General features: G+C 43.4%; 1 protein-coding gene across 1 annotated transcript in view; it reads right to left on the bottom strand.

The window, feature by feature from the left end:
• LOC147724935 (uncharacterized) overlaps window positions 1-15,407 on the bottom strand; it is a 1,961,814-nt gene that overhangs the window by 838,957 nt on the left and 1,107,450 nt on the right. Inside the window, exons 11-14 of the mRNA XM_086918138.1 lie at window positions 2,930-3,080; window positions 1,970-2,846; window positions 1,026-1,238; window positions 418-861 (exon numbers count right to left, since the gene is read on the bottom strand). Coding sequence (XP_086774264.1) covers window positions 418-861; window positions 1,026-1,238; window positions 1,970-2,846; window positions 2,930-3,080 — 1,685 coding nt within the window. The remainder of the gene's footprint in view (window positions 1-417; window positions 862-1,025; window positions 1,239-1,969; window positions 2,847-2,929; window positions 3,081-15,407) is intronic.

The following is a 15,407-nucleotide window of genomic DNA, read 5'->3' as shown; positions in this document are numbered from 1 at the left end:
AGTTGATGGGGAAAACCTTCTCTGCAAAATAACTCCTTCAGGAAGTTTATTACCTCTCGTGTGGTGGGTTGAGACACAAACTTGACTTCCACCCACTTGCTGAAATAATCAATCAACACTATGGCATAACGTAATTCTAGACTCAATGCATTCATGATACCAATGAAATCGATGCCGACTTTGATCCACTGACCTTCTGGTAGTTCAACTGAAGTCATGGGACAATGGTGTGTCATTAAAGTTTTGTCAGTTTCATTGCACATTGAGCAGTGAGTAACAAACATATCATCGTCACGATCCATGGAGGGCCACCAGTATCCTTCCCTCAACCTCTGATGGTGCCTGTCATTCCGACATATCCTTCATGAGATTATGCCACCAACTTGCTTCTCATGGACATTGGTGCTATTAAAGTACCACCTCTTCGACAACACCAATATCATCCTTAATTTTCCAGTAGGGTCTGAGTGCTTCATCACATGCTTTCTCACGTAGCCAACCTTTGATCACATATTTTTTAATTGTTTCTAACACTGTGTCACCTTTTATAGCTTCTAACCATTCTGATTTGGAAATGGCACTGTTGGATTCATGACCTTCAAACAAGCATGCAAAAAGTACATCATCATCATCCATTTCACATTCTGAGTCATCCTCACACGGGGCACGTGACAAATAATCTGCTGATACATTCACTCGGCCTGGAATGTATTCCATCTTAACTTGATGCTCCTGCAATTTGCATGTCAACTTTGCAATTCTTGGCGAAGGCTGGCTGGAACCTTTCCCCTTAAGTATACTGACCAACGGTTTTTGGTCAGTACGGATGGTAAAGTCCTTGCCCCACAGGAAACTTTTAAACTTTGCAACAGCCCAAACACAAGCCAATATTTCACGTTCAAGTACTGAGTACTTTGTCTCGGGCCTCTTAGCTTCCTGGAGGCAAATGTGATGATTTTCTCCCCGTTCTCAGTCTTTTGGCTAAGCATAGCCCCCAACCCGATTTGGCTGGCGTCTGTTGTTACAGTGCTGTTCAACTTCTCATCGAATGACTGGAGAGACGGTGCTTGCTCAAGTTCCATCTTAATGGCTTTTATACTTCGTTCACACTCTTCATTCCAGATGAATTCTGCATCCTTCTTTATCATCTTCCGCAGCGGTTCGACCTTGGCTGCATAATGTTGTATGAATTTGGAATGGAATTCACACATGCCCAAGAAAGATGCCAGTTCATCCTTCTTTTTTGGATTTGGTGAACAGGAAATTAAAGGTGGGTTTGGGTTGTACTCCATTTCCATCGATGAGGTGTCCCAAGTACTCGACCGTTTCTTTTAGGAATTTGCATTTGTCTTTTTGCAGTGTAAGTCCACTGTCCTGAATCCTCTGGAAAACTTTTCTCAGGATAACCAGGTGTTCCTCTTTTGTCTTGCTGTAAATTAGAACATCATCCTGGACCGATCTGACTCCTTCCATGCCTTTGAATAACTGGTTCATTATGAGTTGAAATACAGCTGACGCCGAACATAACCCGAAAGGCAACCTGCGGAATTGATACGCTCCTTCTGGTGTGACGAACGCCGTGTATCTTTTAGACTCATCTTGCAGTTGTATCTGATGGTAGGCGGCACTGAAGTCTAGAGTGGTGAAGATCTTCGCCTGACCTAGCGTCATCACCATTTCGTTGATCAAAGGCAAAGGTCGGCAATCAGCTATCACGTGGCGGTTCAGCTCGCGAAGGTCAATGAACAAACGGATCTTCCCGTTCCGTTTCCTCGCGATAACCATCGGCGACAACTACTCAGATGCATTGATTGGCTCGATAATACCATCCTTGCACCAATTCTCCAGAATTGTCTTGACTTCGGCGTGGGCAGACAAGGGTATATTCCTGACTTTCTGTTTCACTGGATATGCTTTGTTCTTCAGGATAATCTGATGTTCAACGTTCTTTAAGCACCCTAATTTGTACATTGAACACTCCCTCAAATTCCTTGAGAATGGACTCCAGGCCGTCCTCTTGAATGCTGAACACATATGGTGGTTGACCAGGATTAATCATCATCTTGAGCTTTTGTTGTTCCAGCCAACCCAAAATGTTCACATTGTAGTCCACTACAAAGACTTTCGTAGAGGTGTATTTATGTTTAAACGACAAATCCCCTTTGAAGACCCCTTCTAATTTGATCTTGTACCTGCCATATGCACCTGGAATTATTCTGCTAGACTCCAAAGGTGATTTGCACTTGAGTCCGTTGTACGTGTCTTTGGACAGAATTGTTATTCTTGACCCGGTGTCCACCAAGATCTCGACATCTTCACCATTCACAGCAACATCACACCTGGGCTGGTTTTGTGCATCTTCACTGTTGATAATTGCGACCAGCAGCACCAGGTTCTCCAGTAGTTCACTCTCATCTGAGTCTACATCGGACTTTGACTCGTTTACAGTGTAGATTTTTTTGAATCGTGAAGTTCTGCAAACCTTAAGGAAATGTCCCATCTTTCCACATCCTTGACAGATCCTGCCCCTCGCAGGACAGTCTTTGCTAGTTGCCACATGTGCTTTGGATCCACAACGGTAACAATTTTGCCTTCCCACATGGGTACTGGGGTTCTTATGCCAGGTGAAATTCTTGTGTGGTTTGTTGGACGTGTACTCCTCCTCCACCCGTACAAGATTGATGCTCATTTGTTGGTTATCAGGTTTGCGCAGCAATTTTACTCCTTTAGCCGACCTTTCCATGCTTTTAATGGTAGACACCACCTTCTCAAGGTTTGGCATAACAACTTCTCTTGTGCCTTCACACATGTGGTTCGCATCACCACCTGATCCCGTATCATCTCGTCTGCATCTTTGAATGCACACGTTGTAGCAAACATTCTCAAAGTTGCGACGTAAGACTCAATCCCCTCACCTGGTGCTTGGTACCTGTAGTAAAAGTTATATCTCTCCATTATCACACTCATGGTGGTGTCAAAGTAGTATTTCATTCTCAGTTTGGCCTCCTTAAATACATCCCACTCTTCATCCCCTTCCTCTTTTTCAATTGGAGTTATGTGGTCGAATAACCTCCGTCCTTCTGAACCCAAACAATTATACATCATTGCTTGTTTTGTTGTGGCATTATATTCAGTCCCATCAATTGCCTCCAAATGTTTCTCAAAACACTTTACCCACTGTGTCCAATTTTTCGTGGGTGGCCCAGGGACTTGTAGGAAGGTGCTGGGCATTGCCACCGCATTCATTATACTAGTCATTTTGACACAGCGTAGGTAATTGTTAGGGATAAGCTCCTAAATCTTATGAAGTAAAGATTAGATGGCGTTTGGCTCCCTCCGGTGGTTATAGTTTATGGTATAAATAATTTTTGCTGAAAGAAATGCCACTTCACTTTCACTAACTTTTCGTTGCAGCTCCTCCCCGGGGCTGCCAGGGATGAGTGACGGCAAATGCTGTGAGGCTGAGGGGTTAATGGGCATCGCGCTGAGGCGGAGCAAAAAGGGGAAGTCCGTCCCACACAACACTAGGTGGGAGGGTATGAGGACATCCTGTGACTCTGGTAATCAGCCTTGGATGGTGGCTCTTGATCCCGTAATCGTCGCCAGCTTAATTGTGGTAAAGGACAACAGGAGAGATAATTCAAGCAGCCAGCAGCAATGCGGAAAAGTTTAAAATTACTTCAAACTCCTATTGGTGAGGACGCGACGGGTAAAGAAAATGATGGCGTTGTTCTAGGTAAGAGCTTGCTAAGTATGGATTTTGCCCAGAAATAGAATAACAGAGTTTTTTGGTTGGGGTGATCTAAAGCTCTAAGGATGCCATAATTTATTCACAGGTTGGAACTTATCAGGGTTCGGCCATTTCTCCCCCGTGTTTTGCTGGTCAAATTGAATAGACGTATATATAAGGTGAGTCTTGCCTCACTATGTGTATAAACAATAGAAAGGAGGAATAAAATTGGAAACATGGTTACACATGTTATGTCTTACCTATAGGGGAATCCTTGACATTTTGAGGTCGGAACAAACAAATGCGCCAAAGCAATCCACAGGGACTCCGAAGTGGTGAGGTCAATAGAGAGTAAGTGTTACAACTCGGACAACTATATAAACCCTATGTAATGGTGTGTGGATAAGTATAATAAGGCAGTGGCGTCACTAGGGTTGGTGTCACCCGGTGCGGGTAACTCATGGTGTCACCCCCTCACGACTTACCCCATGAATCCATGATGGACCTCCTCCGAGTCCGCCAGTGCCAAATAACGGACCCATACAGAATGGTTTCAGTGCTAACCCCCACATTGCCCCATCCCTTGCCACCCCCAGTCCCCGCCTCTCATTTGCCCCGACTGGTTATGCTATTTTCAAGACGGTCTTTGACAATATTTTGCTGTGTTCTTGATCTGTTCTAACAATGCTGTAGGTTCAATATAACTGTGTTCTAGTTCTGCTCTACTTTGATGTGGCAGCCATCCGAAGTTGATCCTACTGTGTTCTTGATCAACTAGCAATTAAGTTTGGTACCATTCCTGCTGCTGTCTTGATCTATTCTGGTTGTAGTCTGCTTTTCTTCATGAAATGTTCTAGTTATTTCTCTGTCTGTGCTCTGGTTATGTTTGAGTTCAATGCTTTTTGTGCACTTTTGTATAACTCATTGTGCCTGTGGTCTGAATTTAATTTAGCTCTACTCTTAAGTTTTCTCTGATTTCATTACTGGGCTGTTCTAGTTTTATTTTGGCTGTATTTTTCTGCTATAGTCAGTGTTCTGTTGTAGTTCCTTTGTGATTTTTTTTCTTTGTAGTAATTCTGTTTCTTTTATGCTGCAGTTGCGTTAATTTGTTCTAATTCTGGTCTTGTTGTGTTATTGGTCAAATCCATATTCTGCTTCCATTAATCTTTCCATTATCTTTCCTTATTTTCTTCTACCTTCATTCTAATTCTCTTCTGTTCTCTTATGTGCAAGTTCTGAATCTGGACTGAATCTGGACTGGTTTTAGGCTATTTCAATTGTGGTCATGTTCATCTTCTGGTCTGGGTATTTTCTGAATATATTTTATTTGTTATAGTAACAGTCCAGTTGGATTCTGGAACTGTTAGAGTTCAAACATGTATATATTTGGGTTATGTTCTGGTCTGTTTCTAGTGCTTTAGTTATTCATAGTTCATAGTTCTGCGCAAGCTTTTTTCTGGATCGGTTCACCTTCACTAACTTGCAGTCTGCTATGGATATAAACTAGCTGCACTCTGCTTTGTAATGTTCCAGATCTATTCTGTTTACAGAATGTTTTCATTGTAGTCTGGCTGTGTCTTGGCTCTGCTTTAGTTCTATTCTGGCCCCCCTTTTTTTAAATTATTGTTATAATCTGAGTCAACTTGACAGTTCAATTATGTGCTTGTTCTCTGTTTTTTTGTTAGATGTGTGCTATTTTCCTGCTGCATTATGTCTACTTCTGATTCTTTTCTTTTGACTGTGTTCTGTGTATGTTTTATTTCTATTCTGGTGAAATTATCGCTGAGCCTCAAGTCTCTTCTGATTCTTTTCTGGCTCTGCTCGGACTGTGTTGTAGTTTTTTTAGTGGTACTTTTGACTGTGCAACAATGATAGCAACGGACAGAAAAATCACATTTCTCCGTCTCCGGGTAATGTTGCTTTGTCCCTGAATGCATGCATGCATGGTACTGCTACGCGTCAGTGCCCCCGGCCTGGCGAGTGAGCGCTGCTTTTCTCAACAGGCAGAGGCTTTCGGGCGGGGAAGCAACAAGATGACACGGGGCCAGCCTCCTCACAACTCCCAGCTCACGGTGTCACCCCCATGTGAAGGTGTCATCCGGTGCGGTCCGCACCCCCGCACCCCCCTAGTGACGCCACTGTAATAAGGTATAAGTGTCCTTTGAATTCCTTTTGACAAAACCTAAGTAGATACTATTCTTTTGAGGCATTCAAATTTTCTTGTCTTGCGGTGATGTAATGAGATGCTAATGTTGCCGAAATATTGAAGAAGATCGTTTCCCTGGTTAGGATCGCAAATCTATTTTGAGCAAACGTTTAAAAACTTGAGGATTTAAAAATGTTTTTTATGACGGATGCGTATAATGATACTGTAAAATATGGCATGTGTTTGGTTTTTACATATAAGAAGAAATTGTCTAATACAAATCGCCGCGTTTTTTAAAATTAGCAAAATTTATGTACCAGAGGTCATCCTTTTACATGTGGTTTCGGCTCTTACATAGGTCAGGGATAGAAATAGAACAGAATTATAAAAAAATGGAACCTAGTAAGTGAAAATTATTTTCTTCCCATAAATAGATATTACGAAGACTTATTCTGTGGTGGTACGGTAAACAACCCCAACTGCCTAAAAGGACTCATTATTTGTTTGAAAGATATTTCGCCGTTCGGTAGGTAGACGATTCTCTTAACAAACACTTGTTTGGGGATTTTTCAGAAAACTGACACATTTCATTGTGGTGAAACGTGTCTTCCATTATTTCTTCTGGTGAAAGTAGGTTGACTATGAAACAAACTTTTGTGCTCACGTATCTGGGTGTTTCTAATTTTCATTCTGAAACTTTCAAATCTGACAGCCTCTTTGGTGAATATCTGCGGGCTTTTATGTCCCTTTTTCTATACAATCACAACACAAATTGATCTTTCCAAAATCTCTTTTCTATTTCTGCAAAATTAAACTGACAATTTCTGATGTATACAAAATGAAAGCCTATACAATGAGTAAGAACTATAAGGCCACAATATGTGAAATAGGAAAAAATCTTTCTAATATGAGTGTATATTACAATTAATACACTCACTCATTGATTGGATACTGTTAACAGTAGTGCTGATACAATATTTTATAACTCCTTTTTTTAGAAAATGCTTTTAATATGTAAAGGGACAGTTACAAATGATTTACATTTTGTGTTACAGCCTTGACAAAGTCTAAGGGAAGACGAAACACGTGTTGGCAGTTTTTTGTTGTATCATCAAGGACCAATAAAAAGAATCAAGTCTTTAAAGAAAATCCAGTGATGTGGACTCTGCTTTTTGAAAACATTTAAAGGATTTGGACAGTTCAGTAAATACGAAGAAGACGGAAGTTATTCATTTGCGCATTATACATAAAGCCAGTAAATCTGTCCTATACATAGTTATGAACCTTTGAGACAAATATAAGGGTGTGCTACATATCTCTTTCATTTGTTATAATGGTACTACAATATCTTTGACTTTAAGAACTGTCATGTCATAGAAGCCTTACAAATGGAAATTAATATTGTTTCTGGGAAGTGGCATGTGTTCTGTGGGTGGGGGACTTCAATTGTACATCTTGTGAGCATAGCAATGAACAAGTTTGTAGCCTCTTGGATACAGAGGGACAGCCGTTAGTGCATTTTATCCTTACCATGAGGCATTAAATTCCATTATTATTGAGAATGATCTGGATAGCTTTATCAATAGTTCCCTTGTGCAGTGTCCCACTTTTGTTGGCAGGGGCAGGGAAAGTTTTATTGATTTTATATTTATTTCTAGGGAGTTTTCTTTGTTTGTCTGTGGTTTTACTATAGAACCCAACTCTTGGAGCGACCACAACCCACTCACTGTCTTACTTAAAGTAACAGCTCAGGCAGGGAGGGGTGATGGTCGCGGGATTCACTATAATCATAACAAAGGGTAAGAATAAACTGGGGTGGGATAAATCCATCACAATTTGAGGGTGAAACAGTTAAAATAAACTATGATCTGATATTGGAGTGCCTCCAACAGGATTCTCCCTCAGGTATGATTGTTCAAATTTTCAAAATAATTTGTACTAATGTAGCTAATAGACTAACACGCCCGGCTAGATCAAAACAGCCTCAAGAGACACGATGGTTTTAATGCCGAATGCTTCAGAGCCTACAAGAACTTAAAAATTGCCCTCCAATCCACCCCTCGTAATAGAGCACAAATTAAATTTGCTAGACGATTATACAAAAGTACCATCAATAAAAGGAAAGAGGAGTTGAGGTTTAGCCTGGGAGGACTTGGAGAGGGCAAGTGCTCTTAATATAGTAAAAGTTTCTGGGCTGTTATTAATAGACCACAATTTATGGAGGAGGTGGAAAAGATGGATTCATTGATTCTGGGAGACACTGTCGCGGTTTCAGGTTGCCAGGTAAATAGCACACATACAACACCTTCCTCTGATTCGAATGCTACATCACGCAGGTTAGCTTATGGGACTTCAACTACCAGAAGGCCTAGGGGCATCGTGACAGGAAGGAGGAACCATGTGACACACAAGTGGCTGGGCTGGTCCTGATATAAGCCCCACCTTTGGATGTAGCCGGTGCTTGACAAACTTTCCTGCTAGTCGAGTTCCTGGATTGTGTTTGTGTTCCTGTTTTAGGAGTTCCCGAAACAGCTGTTCGCTGTATTCCCGCTCTCCAGGCTGTGTTTCGTTACCGAGCACTCGGGTTCTCCTTCTTTGGATATTTAAGGAAGCAGGTATCTCCGAGCCGCATCCGTCTACGGACTAAGAGGTTGGTGTTCCGCATTCCCGAGAGTCGGAGACTGCGCATAAAGGTGCTCTCCTCGCGAGTTCAATCCTGTGTTTACTTTCACTCGTGCCATTGTGTGCCGGTTCCGCCCCTGTTCCCTGGGCTCTCCGTTCATACTGGCATGACTCTGACTTTACCACTACGGTGATTGCACGAGGATTAGCCGGTCCTCGTCATTTAACTACTTCCCGGTCGGGACAAGAATATTTTGTTTACCTTTTACCGGCAACTGTACAGAATTCAAACACATAGGAGACATTCTCTTTTTTAGAACGTGTTTTGTGCTTTGTAGGTGATTCAACCATAAGTTGCGGATGTGTTCGTTAATGCAAGAGAATCCCTCTATGGTTCAGGATATTGCCTTCCATGTTTTGGAGCTCTAAAAAACAAAGAGTTCACTGAGTTCTAGTGTAAGCTGATGTTAGGAATCCTAAAGCTGAAACTAGAGTGAGTGTATTGCATTTTTAAAAAAACATAGTCGTGTATGTATGCATGTGGTGTCTCTTACCTCTTTTCTTGCTTTCTATTACATACAGCATTACCAGAGGAAGGCGGGAGTCCAAGATCAGACCTGTGTGTGCAACAGGACTTCTTTATTATTTTATCCACTTCCCTTTTCCCCTGGGTGCTCCTTTTTACTGCAGTGTGTTTCTTGCGTTGTGGTGAAAGTAGTATTCAGAGTAAGAGGGGGGCTACTCTCCATGACATCGTTCCTGCTGGCTGTTACGAAAGGTTAGTGGCGTAATCATAACCTGGTGCTGCTGACAACTCTGACAGACACCTTGGAATCCCATTTTGCAACCATATTTAATCCAGGTGGTCTGGAGCTGACAACGAGTAATGAGGAAGTCCCTGTAGATCCAACACTGGCCGCTGAGCTGAGTGCCTCATTTACAGTGGCAGAGGTTGAAGAAGCCTTAGCGAAAGGAATTAGTATGAAGGCCCCCAGGATCAGATGGAGTCCCACTAGACTTATTTAAAATAAATATTAATCTCTGGGCACCCATGCTGACTAATGTTTTCAAATCAGTTGTGATTGGTCCAATCCCTGTATCATGGATGGAGGACATTGTCGTAGTAGTGTTTAAAAAAGGGAATAGAAATTACTCTGCCTGTTGCAGGCCGATTACCCTTATCGACGCTACTGTCAAGGTGATGGGTAGGGTAGTTCTTGCTCGACTTGAGACCTGGGCAACTAGCAAGGGATTCCTTTCGAAAATCCAATATGGCTTCCTTAGGGGGTTGGGCTCCTCAGAGCAATGACTAAATTTGTCCCTGAAGTTACATGAAGGCAAGGGGGGTTCTATCCACCTTGCCTTCATGGACTTGTCCAGTGCATTTGATCCTGCTAACAGGGAGAAATTGTGGGCGCTAATGGGAGAAATGGGCCTAGAAAAGGCACTGATCTTGCTTCTAGGAAGACTCTATGCAAATACCACTGTTGCCATACGATTTGGCCCACAGGGGGAAGGACTAAGCCTATTGTCTCCACAGAAGGAGTTCGGCAGGGGTGCATTTTATCTCCTTTTCTTTTTCTGATTTATAATAATGGTTTGGAGATGTTCTTACTGGAAAAGAAAATTGATTTCCCCCCATATTAGAGGGACACCAGTTCCGCTACTTCCGTATGCGGATAATACCGTGCTCATGGCCTTGGCAGCCAATAGCCTACAAACATCGCTGGATGCCTTTATGGACTTCATGTCGGCTATTGACCTGAAGGTCAATTTTATAAAATTTTATGTAACTGTATGTGGCCCTAAAAAGACATAAACTAGAAATTTTATTGTAAGAAGCAAGACTATTGAAAAGGTGAAAACGTTTCCATATTTGGGGAATACGTTCAATAATGAGATGAAGTGTGAACCCCTGGCCACTGCAAGAGCTCAGCAGACGAGTAGAGTTATGGAGAGGCTGTGTAGGTTTGCCTGTAAGTTAGGCCATAAGCCGGTGCCCGAGCTAGTTATGTTATATAAAATAAAATGTTTATCGGTTGCGTCTTACGGGGCGGGAGTGTGGGGCTACTATAAAAGTCGCCCATTACAAGTGGTGGAAAATAGGTTTACAAAAATACTATTGATGATTCCACATAGCTCTGCAGCTTCTTTCTGCCATCATGAACTGGGAATGGAATATAAAAAAGATCGCATTGGCATTGTCCCCCTGCTCTTATGGGCCAAAATATGGTTGTCTGAAGAGGTATTGTTTTCCAGGGTGGTGTTTGAAGACTGTATTAACTTGGACAAGTTATTGATGATCCCCTGGCTCGGTTTTGTGAGGGAAAGGCTACTTGAGATTGGTTTGGGCGAGTATTTTGACACTCCAACGAGTATCCCGACAAACGCTAAGGATATTATAAGAGGCGCATCACACCTGGGCAACTTTGCGACATACGAATTTGGAGGCGACAGGTCCCAATTGCTTTTTTACAGCCAAACAGCAATTTTATTTAACCTTCATTACTAACATACAGACACGATTCTTTTTAACAAGACTTTGCTTAGGCACTCTGCACTTTCTAGTGGCATTTCCAAGACAATCTGGGTGGACCGACAATCTTATTCCTTGTCCTGTGACAATATGGTAACCCAGAGCATGTTACACTTTATTCTCTTTTGCTCACTTTACAAGGAACCAAGGAGAAAAAAAGAGTATTCGGCACTAAACATAGGTCGAGTGGTTCAGATATCTTCAATCACAGACCAGTTTTCCTATTTGTATTGCGATGCCAAATTTTATTAAAATTACAATGGCTATTAGAAAACGTTATGAACCACAGTAATCAGATGGGAAGGAAAAATACTTTTTATTGTTTAATTTTAATTAATATGACATTTTATGGTTGATGGTGTCTCTTTTTTATACGTGATTTTATTGATAAGGATATGTAAACATTTAATATGTACTGCCTGCTGGTCAAACTTTTATGGTTTTGGCACCGAATAAAGTTATTCTTGACGTGACTTGACATCAGATCTTAAGCCCTGACATATATGTTCAACATGTCTATTATGAGTACATTGGAGCACATTTCGAGTATACAGGGAAACCCTCCTGATTTAGGTAGAAGATTCACACTTTTGTAAGCTACACATAAAGCAATGTTGCCTTTTGTCAGCATAAACGTCCTCTACCCATAGTGCTTTACAAGAAAAGTAGTGATATTTAAATTATTACAACAGCTCCTCAGGGGTAGTAAGCGCTATATAAATGCTATTGATTTTATGTAAATACTGGGAAAGACCAACACATCGGGCATTCTTATAACACATGCATATCTCCTAAACAGAGCCTGAACAAAGTGAAAAGCTGCCTTTCTTTAAAAAAAAATATTTTATTAACTATTAAACACATGCTTCACAAAACATTACAGTATACATAGTATGTGGATTGGCATATACAGATACACATCAGTTGCAGCAGTTTCAAGCCTCCCAGTAGCCCGCCTACCCAACCAACCTGACGTAAAGTACAACCTATTAACGTGTTCCCGAAAGTGCCTGTAGCCCCCTGTTATACTGGGAATTATCTGGTTCTGTAGTTCGCCCAAGCCCCCCATATATTTTCCCATATGTGTGGGCATCCTCTGCTCTGGTACACTGCCAGCTCAGCTCGTTGGCACCAGTCCAGATCATTTTCCCAGGACTCCACCATCGGGGTTTTACTGGTGCCCCATGCTCAGGCGATGTTCCGCTTTGCCACCACTCCTGCCAGGGAAAGCCATGTTGTAGCCAATTTGGGCCATACTATTTTACCTGTCACCCCGAGGATATGCCATCTCGCCTCTACCAGGACCTGGTCCCCCACCACTGTTGTCATCACCCGAGCCAAACCCTTCCAGAATCTCTGAATCTTGGGGCAAGCCCACAGTATGTGGAAAATGTGCCTGTCTCACCGCATCCCCTAGCACAATGTGCCGATGCACAGCGACCCATGCGGCATTGTACGGACCTCGAGGCGTATGACCTATGTAAAATGCGAAGTTGAATCAACCTAAATCCCTCTCTTACAGCTATCTCTCTGGGTCTCTGCAGGGCCTCCCCCAATTGCCACCCTCAAGAAGACCCACATCTGACTTCCATGCCGCCCGTAAGGGTCCCAAACAGTCAGAGCTATTATTGATGAGCTTTTTGTATGTGAGGGATATCGCCCTATCTATCGTTGGATCGACTAGGAGTCTATCCTCAAGTGGTGTGTACTCTGGTAGCGAATCCCCCTCCCTCAGGTGGCAATGAAGTGCATGTCTCAGATGTAGGTATCTAAAGTGCTCGTCGTTCCCATTTGAAACTCTATTTGTAAGCTATGAAATGTAATCATTTCCCCCTTTTTCCAGATGTCTCCCAGGAGATCAATTTAAATACTACTCCATCTATGGAAGCCCTTCAGACACCTCACCTCACTTAAGAAATCTCCCTCCCAAAAGTGGCGTTTGTTTGGTTAACCTGGCCTCCCACCCTATCATTTTAGTCACCTTCAGCCATGCCATGACTACGATCTGCGTGTGAGTCGGAAAGGATGGGGTACCCTTTTCCCCGTAGAGAACAGATAAATATCTACCCTTGAACAAAGCAAATCGATCAACCCTGTAGGCTGGTTCTTTAGTCGGCGTAAAGACCTACCCATTAATGTTGACGAGCTGTGCTGCCCAATAATATTTTCTGATGTCCGGTACCGCCAGCCCCCCTTCATAGACCCCTTTCTGTAATTTCTTCAGGGCGATCCTAGGACAAATTCCCCCCCCCCAACCAAACCCCCCCATATCAACGTTCTTTGTTCAGACTCAACCGCACGGAATCTTCCGGGATCTAGACGGGGTATTCTGTATTGCATACAGTAGGCGCGGGAGAGCCATCATTTTGAATAAGACCGCTCTTCCCAAGAGGGAGACCGGCAAGCGCCGCCAGTGGGCCACGTCCCCTTTCAATCTGTCCAACTGCATGTGTACATTTAACTGCATGAACCCCCCTTCCGTTTGGTAATCCAGATGCCCAGGTATTTAAAGGACTCTTTGGGGACCAACTCAAAGCATGCCGACGTCAGAGCCGGAGGCTCCCCTGCCAGAGTGAATACCAAGGATTTATCCCAGTTTATGCGGTATCCAGAGTACTGACCAAAAGACTGTATGTATGGATGAGCTTATGGAAGGTCTGTCTAGGTCTGTTTACGTACAGGAGGATATTGTCCGCGTAGAAGAAGATACGCTCTTCCCACCCCCTCCCACGTCAATGCCTCTTACCAGCAGATCCCTTCTTACCCATGAGGCCAGCGGTTCAAGTGCCAGTGCAAAAAGTACCTGCCCCTATGTAGCCGGAAAGCTCTGGACCCCTTCCCGTTAACCCTAACACGTGCCATTGGGGCAGCATACAGAAGCCTAATCCAGGTTTGGAAACCCAGACCGAATCCAAACTTGGCAAGGACAGCAAACAAGTATGGCCACTCAATACTGCCGAATGCCATATGGGCATCAAGTGACAAGAGTGCTGCCGGGTCCTCTGGTCGTTTCTGTACCATGCGCATTACTCCATATAAACGGAGGAGATTCAACCTGGTGCTTCTGTGATGCATGAATCCGGACTGTCCCGGCTGGATGAAAGTCTGTATCACTGGGGACAATCTATTTGCAATCGCCTTAGTCAGTACCTTAGCCTCGAAATTTAAAAGCAAAATTGGTCTATATGAACTACAGAGGTCCTGCGGTTTACCTTTCTTAGGGATGTCAACTATCATAGCTGTCCTCAGATCTGGAGGCAATTGGCCCTCTGCCTTCGCCTCTTGGAACATACGGAGCAAGTGAGGGGCAGTTTCCCTGCCACACATTTGTACAGCTCCTCAGGGAAGCCATTTGGACCCGCTGCTTTTCCCGATTGTAGGTCCCAATTGGCACCCTCAATTTCTTCTATGGTGAGGTCCGAATCAGCCACCTCCTGTTCCTCTACGCTAAGCAATGGTAACATTATATGTAGTGCCTTGCAGTCCTCTTGCCCCCTATACGTTTGGGGCTGGTAGATCCCTTCATAATATGTAGTGAATGCCTCTGCTATAACTGCATCGGTCCCCTTCACCATACCCTCAGAGGTCCGTACCTCAGAGACCCAATCACAGCCTCTATCCCTTTTTTCCAACCACCCGATAAGTTTACTTGCCTTGTCACCTAAGTCATATATGCGTCTTTGCGTCACTATGGCAGATGTACGGGCTGTGTTTTCCTTGAGATTTCTAAGCTCTTTCTGTTAAAGCCTAAGTGTGTGTATGCGTCCGAAGGTCCGATGTCGCCCCCCTGATCTAGTCCCAGCGCTGATTCAAGTGCTGTAATCTCTTGTTCCAGACTGTCACATTGCGCCCTCTTTTCTTTACGTCTAGCCCCAGCCGTCACTGGTACAAAATCCCTGGCCACCGTCTTATATGCCTCCCATAATATGCAGTCAGATTGCACAGATCCCGAGTTTTCTGTGAAATATTGCTAAGTACGTTCCTCAAACCGTTCCCTGAACTCCTGGTCTTTGAATGAATAGGGGTCCAGGCATGGAGATAGAGTCCAGTCCCTCACTGTGCCCCGCAGGAGCACCTCGACCTGGAAATGGTCAGATATTCCATGGGCCTTGTGACATCCAGCCTGAAAAAGTCCAGCCATGGTGATGTATGTGAAAATGTAATCTAATTGTGACCCACTGCCATGCGATGCGGAGATATGGGTATATTGCCTGAGAGCAAGATTGTGCAATCTCCACAGGTCTGCCAACCCCATCGCAGTCACAAAAACCTTTAACGGCTGCAACCCCCCGGCTCTGTAGGAGCATGTATCTCGGTCTAATTCCGCGAACAACATCTCATTAATGTCACCACCCAGGATGAGAGTGCACACT

Source organism: Lissotriton vulgaris, chromosome 4_1, assembly GCF_964263255.1.
Source record: "Lissotriton vulgaris chromosome 4_1, aLisVul1.2, whole genome shotgun sequence".
Taxonomy (NCBI): domain Eukaryota; kingdom Metazoa; phylum Chordata; class Amphibia; order Caudata; family Salamandridae; genus Lissotriton; species Lissotriton vulgaris.
Note: the sequence above shows the minus strand (reverse complement) of the source record. Positions and strands in the feature narration are given on the sequence as shown.